Here is a 20,216-nt window from a genome sequence, read left to right as displayed (position 1 = left end):
TCTCTGATCATTCTGATAAAGACGATTGTGGAGTGCTTCCCAAAAAAGCCGTCCAGCATTCAGAGTATGAGTTCTGTGAAACCCGGCTGGACTCTTCCATAAAGCATTAAGCAATGCACTCTGGATAAGCTGGGATTCTGGCACCGGTTGCACGGTCACTCTCTGTATCACACTGTAAATCAGCAAAACATTTTCCCTCCCCCTGTTTGATTTCTGCATCCTGCCCCAATAACCCTACTTGTTCCACTAGGATATTCAGTGGCTGTTGACTAGGCCAAGTTTAAAATCTCTATGGGAATTTGACATTCAAAATGAAATTCTAGTCTTGTGCCAACCTTAATGTCTGCCAGGCACTCTAGTCTTATTTTTCTTCTTCTTTTAAATTTTTTTTCCCCAGTTTCCAGTGAAATCCTCAGGAGGCATGTCACAACCATAGCTACACGCAACTTTTTCTAATGAAGTCAACACCTGCTGACAAAACTGAGCGGTGACATGAGATGCCGGGCCTCGTTTTAAAACTCCACCAAAAGCAGTCGAATGTCAAGCGTTTAAAAAGTCGTATATATCAAATTACGCTTTTAGAGGCACACAAACAGAATGAAACCCGCTAATCTGTAACACATATATAAATGAAGGCTCCGAGTGGATAAGAAAAAAAGCTTGTCCTGTGCCAGCAGCATCTCAGGAGGTTACACAATCCACACAGTCATCCATGCAAACTTAAAGCCAGAGAGCACAGAAGAAATGTCTCATTATTATACATTCAATGTCGTTCGCTCACTAATTTCACAATGCGTTTTTGTGGAACAAAGGTCAAAACCAAAACCTTATCAGCAGGTTTATCTAAAATGTATAAAAGGTCCACGGTCTAGAACATTCCTTTCTAAGCCCTGGATAAGCAACTTACCTGACTTAATGCCAAGTACGGTTTTAATGCTAATAGCTGTAAATAATAGTATTTTGACTGGTTGTGAGTGATATTGCATAATAGTGCTTCACATTAACATGGTTAACCAGCACCAGGATAGACTTCCATGTGGAAAATACACATCCCCTACTTTTTTTTCAGTCATTTCTAAACATTCCATCTTCATTGTCTTCTACTTCAATTCTTGATTTTGAGCTCCTCAATTAATTTCTTTATAAAAATAAAAATCTCCACAAGTCAAAAAAAAAAAAAAAAGCTAAATACATTCTTTACATTAGTGTATGTGATTGGATTAACCACAAAACAGGAACTGATCCAGAAACGTGGTGATGGTGGTTCCTGCTTAGAAAATCAGAATCACTTAACTTTAGGAAGCTTTTATCAGCTCTTTTGCAGTACTTCCAGACTCCGTCCGAGCCCGCATCCAGATTACACCGCACCGGTTGATGAGCTCTGGTCAGGATGATGCAACAATACTCAACAACATTGGGTACTCAGGGTTTCTCAAGAGCTCTCCTGTCTCGAGAACTTGCGGCGCTGACGGTTTCCTAACTCCCAATACATTTTACTTAGCTGGTGATGTCCTTAAAAACGTAGATTAGACCAGATCAGATCAGGTCTATATAGAGCTAAAAAACAGTGCAGGAGGACGTTGAGAACATCTTGCATTCCGAGCATTCGGATCAAAAAGGTACAATTTATGAAAAAGGTTTTGGGTAGGCTGTGTTTTATTGGATTACAGCAGACAGCATCTGTCTTTTGGAGAGTAGTAAGCAGGACCTTGGTATAAGTACAGTATTTCTAATATATGTGACGCTGACATTACAGAAGCAGTAAATATGAAACGTGTATTTGGTACCGGGTTAATTGGAACTACAGTCGGAGTTGAACTATCACATATAAACGCTGGCGATTGAGATTGTTTTATTCCTGTACAGGACAAAACAGATTTGCAGATTTCACCATTGGTGTGTTTAACAGCAAAGTGATTTTTCCTTTTTTTTTTTTTTTTTTTTGCTTTTTTTTTTAAACTGTTGTTTGCAAAATATCACGCTGTAAGAGCTGTAAATATAGCAAAAGCGACGGCATGTAATATCCAGAAAGTTGAACAGCACCTTGAAACAGTCAGTAAATGCACTGATTTGAAGAAGTCCCTCCAAAGACAAACTGTAATGAAAGTCCGTTTGATATATTGCAATGCCTGTAGTGGTGCATGGTGTTGTTACAAAATAAATGTAGGACATGTCTACTGAAAAGACCAGCTAGAGCAAAATCTGGGGGCTGCTTGCTCCCATTATAAAATGTAACAAAAGTTCTCGGCAAAATTGTACAAATCTGTAGCAGTACAGAAAAAAAAAATATTTACAAGAACCTTTTTTTTTTTTTTTTTGAAGTGTAGTTATGCAGCAAATCCAGCTTTGGCACTCGATGGTCTTGATCTCCTCCATGCATTCGCCCTGTCCCTCACTGCTTCAAAACACATGAAGCACCAAGTAGTGTTTCAGAATCACCGCTGCAGATCAGGACTCTGTGATGTGACCAGGTTCCTTCTGTCTGCTTCGGTCTGGTGCCATGTGCAAGCTGGTGCAGTGGAAAAGGGCAAGAGCAAAATCATTGGTTCCAAAAATACATCTCAGAGTAGACCTCTCTTGTTCTTCGTCTTCTTTCCTTTTCATCCGTTTCTGTGCAAAATGACAACGGCAGCAGTTCCTACCTGTGGAGAATTGGAACAAAGCCATCATTAGCACTCTGACAGTTGGAGTTACTGACTGCACCAGACTGCTGATGAACCCCAAAAGGAATTTCCTGCTGACTCTTGCGCTACCTGTATGAATGAACTCAAGCTGCTTGGGACTTAGTTATTCTGCCACATTAACGAGTAATTGGATCATCAAAAGCGTTTGGAATTACACCGCCGCCAACTATTCTGCAGGTTATGACAGCTCTGGTCTTCTTTATCTATATACATGTTCACAATAATGCAATTTTTATTTTATTTTATTTTTTTTTAATTTTTGACAATAACATCAGAAAAAACAAGTACAGGCCCTTTGAGCAAATCTAAAAATACTTGGCCAAGACATGCTCAACAATTCATAAGAGGAAGCCTCAAAACTAAAAATTCTAACAAATAAAACCCTTTACTGAAACCTTTTATCTATTTAAAAATACAAACATTATCCATTTTTGCAGCTAGCTAGATAGATACAACTTTAAATATAAAAATAAAACGTTTTATATCAAACATACAAACCTAGACAATGTACCATATCATGTGAACAATGTATAATAAATCAGTATTACTAAATTTAAAGAAATACATATTAATTAAAGGTTCAAAGTAGCAGTCAGATTCAAAATAATTTAAAAACAAACTGCATTTGCATGACGAACTACCCTGCTAGCAAACAATATTCCACATGTAAGCATAAACCTTTTTAAGAAATAATAAAAAAATAATATTAATTGTTTTTTCTTTACTGTGATAGCTTTTCTATCTCTCTGATAGTATACTGTAGCTAACCATCAAGTCTGCATTATTTGCATAGCAACATCCCAGTATGTCTCAATTCCCTGCTGCACAGCTTTGTTTTTCTTAACGGAACAACATCAAAGAGCCCAACCTGGGTTCCAGTCCTCTATTCCAAATCTCCATGGCAACAACCAAATCCTTTGATGAGGAGCGGTCTATTGTGTCCCCTTGGTCTGTATAATCACCAGACCAGAAAAGCATAAGAAAATTTGATCAAACTTACCCTATTCTCCTGCCAATCTCGTTCTTGTGCCCTAATCTGTGTCTGAGACCAGCTCTCGCGACGCCATCTTAGTCCCCACTGCTTCTTCCATCCAGCCTCCACACTTTTCCCCACTACCTCCATTCTGACCTCCGTTCCTCCCCACTTCAGGCCCACGCTGGCCCAGCGAGTTGTTGAACCACTCTTTGATCTCTTGGCTGCTTAGTTTGGCGCACTCTGCAGTAGGCGTCTTCCGTTCCTGGCTTGGCAGGGTGATATTACATGGCTGATCTGAGATCAGCCGGCCATTCGACTCACTGCCACTTTGCTTGTGGTACAGCTCTTTCCACTCTACAGTTCCACTGCGCAGAGACAGACGGCTGTCTTTGAACCATCTGACGATGTCAGTACGAGCCAAACCTGTCTGTGTCTCTAGGTAACTATATTCTTCAGGTGAAGGCCACCGTGTTTGTACAAAGACATCTTTAAGTTGATTGAGGGACTTCCTATCCATAGGCACAGATGACGAGGTGGGGGCAATGATAGGAGGCAGAGGGCACATGGGTAAACCTTGTTTGTAAACTCCATTAAGCAAAGCATGCTGGTGCTGTGAAAGTGATCTTCTCTCTGAAATATCAGTCCTCTTGGACCCCATGGAATTTAGAAGGGCTTTTTCTAAGTTGTCTCGAAGGGCTCTTCTTTCTGAAAACCAGCTGTCAATCTCCTCTCTAGAGAGTCTCGTCGTGATTGCAATGTGGTCAACCTCGTTTTGTGATGGGAAACTATTTCTCTGAAAACTCTCTTCTAAAACCTTTAGCTGCTCAGCAGTTTTCCCCTTCAATCTTTCCAGGAGAGGGAACTGGGTTGGGACTGTTTTTGGACGCTCCTTTGGAGCAAAGTTATTACTTAAGTGCTGTAAACCATTATGGGCCAGTGCACTCTGATCAGAAAACCATTTTTTACCATCCCCACAGGGGACTCTATTATTGCCATTCTGACTCTCTGTGGGTCGACTCTCTGAGCTTGTGGGCTTCTGCTCCACTGACAGCTCTAGTGGTTTACTCTCCAGAGAGAAAGTGGGGATCAAGGTCGGGGCGACAGTTGGGGCCCGTGCAGTTTGAATAATTGGTGGTCTCTTGAGTTGAGAAGTCACCAATGGGGGCACCAACGGTAAGCTTAAATGAGTAGGTAACGGTGACAATTTGTCTTTAGAAATGGCAGAAAAGGCAGGACATTGATTTCTCATTTGCTGGGGAACTGTGGACCTCTTTAGATCAGCTGAGACAAGGGGAACCATAGGGTGTCTATCTCTGGGTAACAGGGGAGGGGGGGCCATGGTTATCTTATCTTTAAGGGGTGCAAGTGAAAATACCATTGGCATCTTCCCCTTGGGCAAAGCATACGGGGTAACAACAGGTCGTTTCATGTCAGTTGCAATCAAAGGTGGGAGCATGGATCTTTTGTTCTCTGGAGGTACAGGAGGAGGAGCCATTGATAATCTCTCTAGGGGAGGGACTGGTGGAGGTGCCATGCATAATTTTTCTTTGTGTTCATCTGTAGGAATCATAGGACGTTTCACATCATGGGCTATCGCTGATGTTCCCAAAGGACGCTTGAGATTATGCATATTAGTAACTGTTGTCACAGTGACAGCCGCACAGGCACCAGAAGTTCCATTTGCAGTTGCAGCAGGTGACAGGGTGGAGTGTCCAATAAAATGGCAGGACACTGCTGGTGCAACAGACTGGCTGGTGGCAACTGGTTCGCTCACGGGCGTAGGCAAAACGGTGAATGTGTGGTGAGAAGGAGGCATGCAGCCATTGAACATCTTTTTGCGAGCTTCCTCCACTTCTTCTGGTGACCAGGTGATGCCTTGTTTGAGTCGCTGAGTGGTGAACCACACCTTGATCTGCTCTTCAGGGTGCTTGGAAGCAGCAGTGAGCCACGAGAGTTCTGCATGAGTCGGATATGGAAATTTGTTGAAGGAGGTGATGAGTGTAGTGTTGCTGTCCAATAATGGATTGTACTTGCTTGTGTTCAGAGGGACTGCGATTGTTGGGATGGAGCTCAGGTTCGGGGGCCGCTGCAAAAGCGGCATGACATGGGAGAGCCCTTCCAGCATCATGGGCTCAGGGATGATGATTGTTCCATTTACATTCACTGCAGTGATCTGATCGTTTAAGAGCAGATGATCTAAATTGCTGTCGACATCATTTACATAATTAAAAATAGCATTTTCGACATTTGGCATTGCTGATGGACATGAGGGTAAAAATTCAAAGGCATCTTCATCATCTTGCATAAGCTTAGATTCTGGAGAGTTTGAGTCAGCCTCATTCTCAATGGTTTGCTCTAGAACGGTCTGATTGTCAAGTTTAAGCCGCTTGAACTTGAAATTGCTTTCACCTGGGTGCTCGGTTTCATTGTGTTCTGTGAGAGAGTCAAACTTCTTGGTGCTGAAGTTGCAGACAGCACACAGGTACAGAGGGTTCAGAATGACATTGGGGTGAGAAGAGTACACATGCTCTTTAAATTTGCTGAGATTCTGGGTGGAGAAGGAGCAGTACTTACACTGGTAGCCCCTACTCTGTTGTTTCTGTGAGGTGAAGGACTTCTCTTCCATCTTCTCTCCAATCCCGTCCACATGACCCTCCACATCCTCTTCAACCGCACACTGCCTTGAATCCTGATGCATATCTATTGAAGGCTGCTTGAAGGAAGGTCTGTCCTCCACGAATTTGTCATCCAAGATATCCATTTCCATAGGGCCACCCATTTCCACATTACTAACAGAAACCATACAGGGAATAAAGGACTTCCTTCGGCTGGACATGGTAAATTCACTGATATGGTTCAGGGGTAATCCTGACAGAGGAGTTTGCAGGGGTTGCAGAGGGAGGGAGGAAGGGATCGAGGTGATCAGAGTGGATTCCCGATACAGTAGCGGGTCTCTGCAGTTCCTCAGTCCGCTCCGGAGTCGCCCAGCCTTGGCTCCGGAGTCCCCCACTGATCGGAAACATCAGCTCCAGTGCAGAGCTTCATAGGACATCATCACCCACAACTCCCCTGTGCAGAGACAAGGGCATAATGGTAAAAAAATTACAATAAGCAAATATTAAAACACTAATAATTTACTATTATATTAACTGAATTAGTGGTTGACCCTGAATAGTTAAAGATTACATTTTTCAATAGAAGGAGCCTGGTTAGACTACCAATCTGACAGCCAAATCTTTGCAGCGGTGCTATGAAACAAGGATTATGCCATTTTGGATATACAGGGGTGCTCAATGTCTGATTTCACATTAGAACTGCCGGTTTTCTCCCAATAAATTAATATACAGCACAGATAATGCTGTAAATAAAATTGTGAAAAGAAAAAAGATTGTAATAAATATTGTTTACATGTGTGAATAAATCCAACCCCCACAACAATGTAAAAATGTAGCTTTCCATGATCAGAGACCGATGCAGGAACATCTTGGAGGAACCGTTTTATTGCTACCTAGTGTCATCGTTGTCACACATACATGATCAGTCAACTATGGGAAAGACTTGATTTCTGATTTGACTGTAGCCACGTTTACACGTACACTTTTTTTTTTTTGTCATTTTGCCATAAAATCATTGAAAGATTCGGTGGACTGTTTACAGACTGTTATTAGATGTAATCTAATCTGATGTGGTGTTTACATGTGCCGTCGCTTTCAATCGGAATGACTTTGTGACATGCGTACGTTAGTCTATGTCATGTCTTGTCAACATGGAGTTCCATTATGTTTTATGACCGCGATTTTTATGTAAAGTGTTGCTCTTAATCAATCAACAGAGTAAATTTGTAGACATACTACTGCTGGAAGGTATGAGAAAAAGACAGGCACAGGAATCTGAGCTTTTTGGTGGCTGGACATCTCTAAGGAGCTTCTTAATACTACCCCTCCCTCCTCCAAAAAGCAGAAGCGTATGGATGAAGGTCCATGGTGAAGACTGGGACCGGGTTGTATTGCTAGAATTTAGTGACCTGGAATGGAAACTAAACTTTCGCATGAGTTGCCGGTCATTCACATGTTTGTTACACGACTGGTAGAGGATTTATGGCCCCAGAAGATGAGACCATCAGAAATCCAATTCCCCTGCTTATGCGTGTCGCGGTGGTTTTGTACAAACTCGGAAGCTGTGTGGAAAACCGCGTTGTGGCAAATTAAGTGTTCACAAAAAGAGTTTGTGTATATCTTCTATTTTCCCATTGGCCGATACGAGATCTAATATGGATGCCAGGTGAACAAGAGGCTTCTGAAATCGCACAGAGATTTGCGCATTTTGTCCCTCAAGTAATGGATCTCATCAACGGAATAATCGGTTTAACGGGTTTGCATGGCAGAATTTTAATTTATAGAAACCCCTCTTAAACCAATTAGAATTTCATTTGGCTTGAGCGTTTTCATTCTGTTTGAAGTGTTTATATGGAGCATTTTTATTCGGATTGGACTTTTATACCGGTTACAATGCTCCATGTAAACGCACCTAATGCAAATTCATAGTCCTTGCACTTTATGTTGCGAGGACACTTACTAGTCCTTAGCCCTGTGTTTTCTGTGATTGTTGTTTTATGTAGCACCAGTAACAAAAGTCTCAACAGATCCTTGTAGGTGTACAGATAAATCAGTAAACAAAACAGGACTGACAGACCCCATGGAGGGGTCCAGGAGTTCAGGCATTCCACAGAGCAAGCCAACACATCTCCCACAATACAAGATTTATTAACATCAGATAGACAGTAAAAAAAAAAAAAAAGAAAGAAAGAATCTATATACACTAATTTTAAGCACAAATAAATCAAGTCATGCAACTTTTCAATTACTTCAAGGCCTCAAGTTGAACCTCATCAGTAGGCCCCAGTAATGATGCAGCTTTTTCATTTTTTTTTTTTTTACACAGGTATTTAACACCGGTATTTAAACTCTACATTAGACCATAAATGAAGTCAGGTCATTTCTGCTTTTTATAGGCACACCTTATGTAAAGAGAATGTATGTATATTTTAAGGGCATTTAATTTTTAAATACTAATTTGTCCAAACTAACAGATCAGTAACTATTTCTCACAGAGTGTAAAAACCTACAAGAGGGCGAATGTTCCTCCGAATCTTCCTCTACACCCCTCAGAAAGCCTTAAAGCCTTTCTCCCTTAACAACTGCACGTTTCTGTTCTTCCTGACTACCACAGGAACATGAATTTTCTGGCCTCCAGCTATTCAAGCCTCATTGAGCAATCTTCCAAAATGCCAGATGTGTCTTAAGATGGTGTTAATGTAAATGCATGTTACTCTTCAGGGCATCGATGCGTCTACGCTGCACCAGAAAACAAAAATCCATTTTTTTGGGGTGTTTTTTTTTAATATTGCAGTGAACGTGATTGATGGATTGATGTGTTAGATCTATCTGTCTGTCCATTTGTCACATATCTATCTATCTATCTATCCATCCATCCATCCATCCATCCATCCATCCATCCATCCATCCATCCATCCATCCATCCATCCATCCATCCATCCATCCATCCATCCATCCATCACGGCTGAACCACATCGGTACGTCTGACTCTGTGCTCTGCGATCACGGCGCCAAAAGTCAGGGTGAATTTTTACCGCCCCGATCCTGATAGGGTTCATGTGCATGCTCTTCTCCAAATTAAATAATCTGCTGCTCTCTTTCAGAGTATTAATATGTTAAAATATGAAGCCTGACTTCATATCCATGCTGTCGTTATGGCAACGGCAGAGCAGTGTGACCTCTGCGCTGCATATTAATGACTCCGCCTCTCTCTCAGGTGCTAATTAGAAACACACTCACAGCCGCCCAGCGGAGCGCAGACGGGTCCGTATGTGTGAGTGAGTGTGTGTGTGAGAGAGAGAGAGAGAGAGAGAGAAAGAATAAAAGCAGGAGAGAGAGTAATGATCCGTTCCGGTTAGTGAGTGACGGGGGTATGGGCTGACATCGCCGAGGTGATGAGCCCATCGTAATGAAACATGCATGAGTCGTCTTCTGTCCCCGACTCACGCTACGCACTCCTTAAAGACAGACGCATGGAAAGATGTGTCCGCATATTCATTAAGAGAAGATAATTGATTGAATCAGTCACACATACATAAACATATACAAACATACACACACACACTAAATGCGACGGTCCTGAATGCGCTCGCTGGTTAGGATCAATCGGGGTTCTTTATTTCTTTTCATTTTGGTGAATAAACGGGTATCAATTATAGAACATGCACCTCGATGTGTTTTGAGAGCGTGAGACGAGGCACCCGCGTATGAATTCTAGCCGTTTAAACCTCCATTTGGCCCAAAACACTTTACTCTGGCTGTCAGAACCATGCCATTACCATGGCAACTCATCTAGCCCATAAGCGAGGCAGTCTATGCAAAACTGACCGCTGCTGTCACTGATGAACTGTTACATACCAGTTTGCTTGGACAAGCATGTAACACTAATTACCAAGATCAGAGTTAAAACCAAAGATGCTGGGTGAAAGACACACACACATATACACACACACACACACACACGCACAGCGTGATTTAAAAATTTTGGAAAATTATTGCAAAATGTCGGAACAGCTTGTACACTGGTGATGTCCCCTACAGCACACAGGGCCGAAGAGCACTAAAGGTTAATTAGTGATTTTACTTTTCATGTTTTGGTTTTTTTTTTGCTTAGAAAGATATGGTGTTTTTTTTTTTTTACCAAATTCAAACACCAAACTTTAGCTAACGAGTTTATATGCTTGGAATTTCACAACTTAATGAGATTTTTTATTTTTTTGTGGGTTGTTTTTTTTTTTCCCGTCCCTGAATTAAAAGAGATTGAATTAAAAATCAGTATTAAAAAATAACAAATAAATTTGGAAATAATACATACTTTTAAGAAAAAAAGTAAATGCCAGTTTTCCAAACAGAATATATAATAAATTGAGGTATAGTATGTGTCATATGTTAATTTTTGTCTGTCCCTGAACTAAAAAGAAAAAAGTTATAAAAAAATAATAAAAAAATAAAAATAAACAATAATTTTTTAATAAAATATACCACATACTTTTGAGAGAAAAAGAAAATCCCAGCCTTCCGAAAAGAATATATAAAAATATTATGCTTGCATTGAGCTTTCATTTGGGCCCCTGTAATATTAGATATTATTAAAATATTAATAATGTGTGTAAATTGAATATGTTTTTTAAACAGGAAACTCTGTGCATGTTTCAGATCGATATCTTCACTCATAAAAACAGTATTCTGTCTCAGCCTACACTATACCCTGGATTATAATTATTCAAATGCATAATTTTTCAAATTATTTATGTGCCTTATTTATCACACCCTTCAAATGTCCTTCGCACGTCCCTTTTTCATGACTTTTCCCACAAAAAGAAGATTATTTAACACATTTTTACCTCAGGTCACATGTTTAACAGGCTGTTTTAGAAACGACATAAGAAACAAAAAAATGTAGGTTAAATAACGATGCTGATTGATGACGGAAAATACATTCAAAATGTAAAAACATATTTTAAATGCAGGCTTAAAATGGCTAATCTTCTCATTCCACTTGTGTATATAAACAAAAAGAAGAAACGCAACCCTGCTACTCATCTTTAGAGCAAGACACGACCATTCTCCCATTTGCAGCGAAGAAAACTTGAAAAAATGCAAAAAAAAAAGGAAAAGGGTTCCCCGAGATGTTTTAAAACCTATTGAAATGGTTAAATACATATTTTGCGAGATTGAGTGTTGAAAAATAAAGTTTAATTTAAGACCTACAATGGCTAATGGCACCACAATCAAGGAATCACGCAGAGTTTATCACATGGATAAGAAAGCCCTTAACAGCGTTCTGATTGAGGCTTTAAAAGTATGTTGTATGATCGCTCTGAATAGACGGTATGAATTATGAATTATGTATTACAATGGCTCGAGGAAGGCAGCGGCATGCGAACCCAGCCATTAGAGGCAATATGATAACAATGCACATAAGCCTGGAATAGGCTTGTAATGGGTTATACCTCAGTTGCGTCAACCAAATAATCAGGTGTAAATCAGTGAGTTTTTGTGTTATAAAAAAAAAAAAAAAAAAAAAAAAAAAAAGATTCTTCACCCTGTCAGATCGGCCGGCCCTACAGCAGGACTAAGACGGTGTTTACATCTTATAAAATGGGTACAGTGCTAGCATGAAATCGTCCGGGTATCGCTAATGTGGGTAATAATCAAATTAGCTGGTGTATTGCTCAAAGCACTACAAGAAATAAGAGCGTTCTGAATCTAGTTTAGCAACATGAACCATTAAGGCTTTTGTAGCCGATCCCATTTTTAAGCCAAGTGCGATCTCTAAATCATTTATCCAAAAGAAGCTGAGGGAGGAGTTTTCACAGGCTCATCCATTCTGGAAAGATAAAAAAAACAAGTCAGCAAAAACATGTTTAATGACATTTGAATGCATCGAATCTTCACTTCGAATCAAACAGATGTCTCATCTGGTCCGATTCGGTGGCACCAGTCCAAAGAGCAAACATGAAACATTGGTATGAAATTTTTTTCTAATTGATGCATCGTATTTAGAGTCATAATCACAAACGCTTTCAAAATGCATCATCGCTCGAGCTAGTTGCTTATCCAGTCCTGTGGAAGCGAGGAATTCGACAGAGCTGGACCTTCTCAGATTTAAATTGAAAACTCCTGCTCGATTATGTTGTATATAAATCGGATTTCGTTCACGATCTCGGCTGGTGATGTATAAACCAGCCGAGCGCATGGTTCCAGGGATAGTATTTGAACGCTGAAACCTCTATGTGTTATTCATTTCATCCTGCGTCCGCATGACGTCAGTGGAAATAAACATGAAAAAGATTTTTATTTTTTTTTTTATGCACGAAGCACTGCCGGTCTAGGATAAGAAGAATGGAGAGTGGAGGTGGGCGGGAGCAAACGGGCTGATACGACGCTCTCGAGATAAAGGAGAAAATACATTTCCAATAATGTTTAGTGGGACTCTTTTAAAAGTCATAAACTACAGAGCTCCCGAGTGGCGCAACAGAAAAGCATTCGCTGATGGGTTCGACATCTGTGGCCTAGAGCACCGAGAGCAAAACTGGCTGTGTATTCTGAGCAGGGGGACGGCCTACCCTCTGTCTCCTCCGTCGATCGCAGCAACACCAGCCAATCACGTGGAAGAGCAGGAAAAGCAGATCTAAAGCAGCGATCTAGAGCAGGGTACTGATCAGGAAATCAACCATTTTTCGCTGAACATTGTTTGATCGCTAAATCATTCCAAAGCACCGGTATGTTTGCTCTTTAAAAACTCAACCTCACATTGTGCCATGAAAGCCAGAGAGATTCGATGCTCACTATGTTCCCTGGAAATGGCATTAGATTTTCTGGTGGAAAACATCTTAGCCAACAAATCCTCATCGTCTCAGATGACTTCTTGCATTAGCAAGTGTAGAAACTTACTGATTGTTCGAGGCAAAAACTTACGATTGAAGTACGCCTGCTTGAAGTACCATGAGTGAATAAGCTATCCCACCCATATCAAATGTTAAATATTTTATATGTTTGGGTTTTTCAGGGACGGATGATGAAATGTGAAGCCAGTCAGTCATGCGATACCGTAAATGCAATTAAGTCATCAACATTCGAATGTGAGCATGGATGCCCAAGCCGCTCTCGTACACAAAATACACTCATTCAGAACACTGGTATATTTGGATGCTGTCGTCCCACCACTCTCAGAGTCTGTTTCCTCTCACGGTTTCTTCCTAACACCATCTCAGGGCGTGTCTCCTTAACACCACTGGCTCGACATTAGAAATAAACATATATGGAGTGATTTATACATTTAAATATATATTTATGATCTCTATAATTCTGTAAAGCTGCTTTGGGACAATAGGAGGTCACTGAACAGCACACCTCAGCAATAATGGATCTATAATGAATAGACATTCGGTGTCACCCACCCACTAAGGATGGGGTTTATTTGAGTCTGGTTCCTCTCTAGGTTTCTTCCTCATACTATCATGGGAAGTTTTTCCTTGCCACTGATTTTCTAATTAGAGATAAACTTATAAGGAACAAACTTATGGGCACTTAACTTTCCAACTTTATAACCTCTATATCCATGTAAAGCTGTTTCGGGACAATGTCTATTGTTAAAAGCTCTATACTGCCGATTGAGATACACCCAGAGTGTGTAACATTAGCCTCTGATTGAAAAAGCACATCTTTTAATTAAATTCATTTCTATTTGTAGAACACATTAAAGAATAGACATTGTCTCGAAGCAGCTTCACAAAGATAAAGTGGATAAAACAATGTAGAAGTTTGTTCCTTATAATTGTAATATTATCCCTGAATAGTAATGAGTGAGCCAGTAACTATTGTGGCAAAAAAACTCCATGAGATGGCATGAGGAAGAAACCTTAAGAAGAACCAGACTCAACTGGGTGGCACCGAATGTCCATTCATTACAGTTCCATCATTGTTGCGGTGTGCAGTGACGGGCGCTTCAATGCAAAACTCCACAATTTATTAGCTGTAGAATGATGGTGGAGAGCCGACTGGGGCGGGAATTCGCTTGTGAGAAAATTAGTAGGGAAAATGAGCAAACTACTTCCGTAAACAATTTTTAGTGTACAATTAATAGTGATAACTAGCGATTAGCTAGTGATAATCTGTGTAAAGCTGCTTTGAGACAATGTTCATAAAAAAAAATAATAAAATATAAAAAAATAAAAAATAATAAATACATTGAATTGAATAACAATAGATTATTCCAAATGTGCATTACCACTGTGCTCGCATAAAGTGTTTAAATCCCGTTATCACATTTTCACTCCTGCACGGTCGCATTTCACACTTTCCCAAACATTGACAAACATTGTTTCATTTTTCTTATTATTATTTCTTCGAAATGATGTTTCTCAAGCACTTGACCATGAACACCACCTCTGACTGAAGGAAAGCACATCCAAAAAAAAAAGATACATTATTTTAACAAAAGTATTGGGACACGTGACTTTTACAGCCATATGTGGTTACCAAACTGTTACCACAAAGTTGGAGTCACACAGTTGTTTTTGGATTCAGTGTCATGAGGTGTTCCCTTCATTTGAACTTGGGGATCCAAACCTGTTCCATCATGACGATGCCCCCGTGTATAAATCCAACTCCATAGATACATACTTTACATGGTTGGAGATAGAAAATCTCCTGCTATAGAGCTTTAACACCTCGGAGATGAATGTGAACACTGACTGTACCCCAAGCCTCCACACCACATCTCTACAAGCACAATCCAAAATCTGGAAGCATCTTCCCAGAAGAGTGGAGGTTATTAGAACAGAAAACGAGGATTAGACATTGAATAGGATTTTCAAAAAAGCTAATCTTATCTCTGGATTTCCACAATACTCACATAGCACCAAAGTAAGCAAAGTTTGTATCAGCGAGAGACGGCCCACTCAGGCACTGCGGCAAGTTTGGGGCTCATGCAGTCGGTTTCTGAGACAAGGTGATGAGTTCAGCTTTTAATAGCACTTCAGAGTGGCGGCATTGAGGGCAACAGGTCTCTGACTGAGCTTAAAGGCAGTTTTAGTGATGGATCAGGAGATAAAAACCCAGTGAGTGTGTGTGAAGGTTGCAGATCAAGCGGAGAGAAAGAAAAGAACAGAAACGAGAATGAAAGACTGACAGACAGGGAAAAAAAAGAGAAAAGGAGAACCGTGTTCCTCACGGCAGGATAACTGAATTTGAATAAGCCTAGAATTAATTTAAATCTTATCACAGAGGTCTTTAATACCTTATCATTTCTGCAGAGACAATAGGCATAATCGCTTTAATACTCCAAGCCACACAGGGACACAGCGAGAGAGAGAAAGAGAAGAGAGAGAGAGAGAGAGAGAGAGAGAGAGAGAGAGAGAGAGAGAGAGAGAGCGAGAGAGAGAGAGAGAGAGAGAGAGAGAGAGAGAGAGAGAGAAGAGAGAGAGGGCAAATGACAGGGATGGATCAAGAAAGGAAGAAAATGAGAAACAGACAAAAGATCAACAGAGTAAAAGAAAAATAAACAGATTGAGAGAGAGATGGAGAGACAGACAAGAGAGGAATAGGAGAATGATGGAAGCGGGAAGTAGACAGATGAAGAGAGTGAAAATTACAAGAAAGAAGTCAAAAGTGAAAGAAAAATAAGCAAAAGGCAGACAGAGAGACAGAGAGACAGAGAGACAGATAGATAGATAGATAGATAGATAGATAGATAGATAGATAGATAGATAGATAGATAGATAGATAGATAGATAGATAGATAGATAGATAGATGACAAATCAAGGCAAGAGAAAAGAAAGACAGACAGAAGAGAGAAAAATCCAGATCAAGAGAGGAAGAGAGAGATTGAATCCAAATGAAAGTGAAAAAGAAGGGGAGAAGAGAGACAAATGAAATGAGAGAGATAGACTGATAAAACAAGGATGAGAGAGAGAGAGAGAGAGAGAGAGAGAGAGAGAGAGAGAGAAGGATCAAGAGATTAAAAAAAAAGAAAGAGAGAGGGAGACTATACTGTACTATAGTGCACAATTTAAATAAAATACAAGGAAGAAGCACAACAGGTGTGCGCACACACACACACACACACACACACACACACACACACACACACACACAGTGTGACTGAAGAGGCTCCTCTGAATGAGTGTACAGATCTGCTCTGTGGAAGAGCAGTGACGCTGAGGCAGAACCGGAAGCCCTGCGCTGTGGTTCGCAGTTTTCTGCTCGGTAACGGAGCCTCATTAGAATAATCAGAGTCTAATGGCAGATTTGGGGTGAATCCCCTGACGAGAAGACTCGAGTGCAGAACGGGACACTCGACTAGTTGCCTTGGTAACCATCGGCCAACCTCTTGCGTGATTGGATCGGCATCCTCTTCAAACGTCGAATAGAAAGCCACTCGAGATGAGCTCGCTGTTGATTATTGATCCGATTGATTAAAGCGCTGCAGATGGGGCTGTGTTTAAAATTCACGCCGGGAAAAAATAATCAATTTACACGTCTGGGTGCCGTAACGTATGAGAAAAATAAGATTAAATAAAAACGAGAATGCTAATGTCCTCAATTCAGCAAACACACACACACACACACACACACACACACACACACACACACACACACACACACACCTCTCCACTAACAGTGCAGTTATGCTCCACAGCTGCATTCATAAAGATCCCAGGCTCTACAGTAGATCATTTATTATACCTCAGGAGTGTAATGACATTTCCATGGACGGCTGAAATACACAAACGTGCCTCAAAATAATAATAATAATAAAAAATATATATATTTATTGAATTCAAATGCAAATCATTTCAAGCTAAATAATGCTGGCTACCCTTTAACCTTTTTATGCATATTATATCCATTTAGAGTAAAAAATTTAATACAATATATACAGCATCATCCTGGTTTTTAAAATACTTCATTTCCCTCAAAAGCCGAGGGTTCATGGTGGCACTTCAGGGGGTTTGTTACACTCTAAAAGTCATTCAGAATGTATTTTAAATAATACCTTAAAACTAGAGAGTTAAAAACACAATCAAGAATGTAGCAATACATTTACATTTATATTTATAGCAGATGCCTTTATGCAGAGCGACTTACATTTATCTCATTCTTTTGAGCAGCTATAGGGTTAAGGGGCCTTGCTCAGGGGCCCAGGAGTGGTATCTTATTGTGGCTGGGATTTGAACTCACCACCCTTAGATCCAAAGTCCTTAGGAATAGTAACTTTCACAGATTCGCATCAGTGTTAAAATGTGATGCATCGATTAAAAAAGTGTGCATCGGATACAAGTATTTGGTAGCTATGGCGACGCTTTGAGATGTGAATCGCATGGAGATTTCTAGTACAAACTGACTACAACTGAATTACTCATGTCACAGATTTTAGGACACTCATTCCCCATGCTTGAGAAATATCCTCATGAAAACATTCTTTAAAATAAAACAGACACGTCGCCAATACGTGGGAAAAAATACACACAAGACGAAGTACATCCAAGAACAGGAACGAAAATTCTGCAAAGAGGGAACATTAATGGAAGTGCAACAAGGAACGTTTAAACGTTTAGATTTACGTGCATGGTTGGTGACAAGGCCAAACGCTTTTCCCTGATGTGTGGGGCAACATTCTAATAAAACTATAAAGTTTGCTTAGTCCAAAAAAAAAAAATAATAATAATAATTCGGGGAAAAAACCAAACAAAACATGAAATCCCTTCTTTTTCAAGACAAAGATTTAGTGATTAAAACAGGAAGCTGGAAATTAAAAAATGAACGTGTCAGTTAAGGTAAGCTCCTTAAAAGTGCAACAGGTGATTTTTTTTTCCTCCTGTGGTCTGGGTTTCCTTGTTTTTACAAATAACCTGGAAGGTATATTGTAAATGAAGGAAAAAAAAAAAAAAAACAATAGATTCATTCATGTCTGGGGAAACCCGTTTGGAAAATAAACCCCCGGTCCAGAATGCTTGTTTGGGTTTATAAAGTGGAGCTGGTTGCTTGGTAGTTAAGGCATTGGACTTTGGATCAGAAGGTCACAAATTCGTAACAAACTTTATGTCCAAAAAAGGCAAATATATATACAGCCATGTAAAAACTACCAAAGGTTTTTTTTTTTTTAATCACAACTGCACAAAAAGATGCCAAGTGGTGCTTGAAAGTTTCCTACTCACACTTATAACATATTGGATCTTTTTTGCTCAATAAATAAATAATAAATGGGTACTTGATGTCTTTGTTCATTTTTCGGACCTGCTTTAGGAAGTACTGTGAAGTACTAAGAAATACTGTACATAAAAAAAATTTTCTAAAGGGTTCACAAACTTTTAAGCACCACAGTGGATACATTGTTTATCAGGAGTGTAACGGTACACAAAGTTCACGGTTCGGTACGTACCTCGGTTTTTAAGACACGGTACAATTTCGGTACATTGGGTACATTAAATTGCTGGTCTCTTTTTATTAATGCAGTTTATCATTAACATTTGTGTTCAATCCAAATTCATCAATTGTGATCATTAATCCAAACGCCTGCTTGGTTAAATAATATATAAAAATAATATAAAAAAATGTATAAAATACACTTAATCAAATTAACACGCTACATTTGATCAACATAATAGAAAAGTGTATTAAATAAAATTAAATAAATGGAAAAACTGTATTCAAGAGTTTACATTTGTTAGACCACATTTAAGAAATACGGATGTATATTCAAGTGTGTGTGTGTGTGTGTGTGTGTGTTTTACATTCAATATATTATTTTCTAAAGATATGATCTATTTAACTGTTCTACTTATTTCAGCAGACTTTAACAAATATTTTAATTCCTTCCATCTTTCATTCATTCGTTCACTCCCTCGAAATGTGGAATTGTCAGGATTTTCTCCTTTTAAGAGAATTTTTTAAAGTTGGACATAAAACACAAAAGAATCCATATAGCTCGCGTTGGTGCTATGAATTCTTTAGGGTTTTCATGTATGCGCTAAATAAATGATATCCGCTACGCAGCGAGGAGCCACAGTGACAACTTCAGTTTCTGTTTTATACCCCTGGCATTGTTGTGTTTGTTTTCAAGTTTAATAAGAAGAAGAAATACCGTTACACCCCGACTATAGAGTATCTCAATGAATATTTAAAAACACGTTAGAGTTGAGAATGCTGTGTGCATAAATACTGCAATTATTGAGTTATAAATATAAAATGGATTTCAGTACGTGATGTATGAAAGTTTAAATCGTGCATCCTTACTACAATTAAATAAAAAAAGTGCTTTATACTTGTCACATGTACATTACAGCGCAGCAAAATTATTTCTTCATATATCCGAGCGATGTTAAGAAGCTGGGGTCAAAGTGCAACGCCCTTTTGAAGCACAGAGTGTTAAGGGCTTTGCTGAAGAACCCAAAGGTGGCAGATTGGTGAGACTGGGATTTAAACCCCCACCCTTCCGATCACCAACCCAAAGCCTTAGCCACTGAGTGCCCACTTCCCCCAGTGTTATACGATCATCTATTACAATATCTATTACAATATAGCCATCAAAAGACGTGTAACATGGAACTTCACCCAGACAGTGCAGCGCTGTTCTGACCTCAGAGCTACAGCATTTCCTTTCAGTTCAATCCCATTTTTCTTTTCAGACTCTTCACGTATGAAATGCTTCTTAACGCCAGGGATTATGCTGCATTTTTCTCTTTCCTAGCCACTGCTTGATGATCTCTGGATCCGTTCCCCCCCAATTCTTTTCCATATTGTTTCAATCAGCTGTCATATTTCCTCGGCTGAAGAAGGTTGCCGAGTTCAAATCATTAAAGAATGTATTTTTTATTTATTTATTTCAAACTATACCAAAGCGTTGTTCTCGAATTTGATTGGTCGTTTAGAATTGATATGATTCCTTCAGTACCAGGTCAAAAAATCAAATATGCATCGATAATGAATACCTT

General features: G+C 39.7%; 1 protein-coding gene across 4 annotated transcripts in view; it reads right to left on the bottom strand.

The window, feature by feature from the left end:
* Positions 1 to 1,638: 1,638 nt before the first annotated feature.
* The window catches only part of zhx2b (zinc fingers and homeoboxes 2b), a 52,104-nt gene continuing 33,526 nt past the window's right edge, over positions 1,639 to 20,216 (bottom strand). For all 4 annotated transcript variants that reach the window (XM_083546614.1, XM_083546613.1, XM_083546612.1 and 1 more), the window contains 2 exons: positions 3,685 to 6,729; positions 1,639 to 2,642 (listed from right to left, as the gene is read on the bottom strand). In XM_083546614.1, the coding sequence (XP_083402740.1) occupies positions 3,716 to 6,496 (2,781 nt within the window). In that variant the 5' untranslated portion in view covers positions 6,497 to 6,729 and the 3' untranslated portion in view covers positions 1,639 to 2,642; positions 3,685 to 3,715. The remainder of the gene's footprint in view (positions 2,643 to 3,684; positions 6,730 to 20,216) is intronic.

The sequence above is a fragment of the Silurus aristotelis genome, assembly GCF_946808225.1.
Source record: "Silurus aristotelis genome assembly, chromosome: 7".
In the NCBI taxonomy this organism is placed as follows: domain Eukaryota; kingdom Metazoa; phylum Chordata; class Actinopteri; order Siluriformes; family Siluridae; genus Silurus; species Silurus aristotelis.
This window is presented reverse-complemented; position numbering and strand designations above follow the sequence as displayed.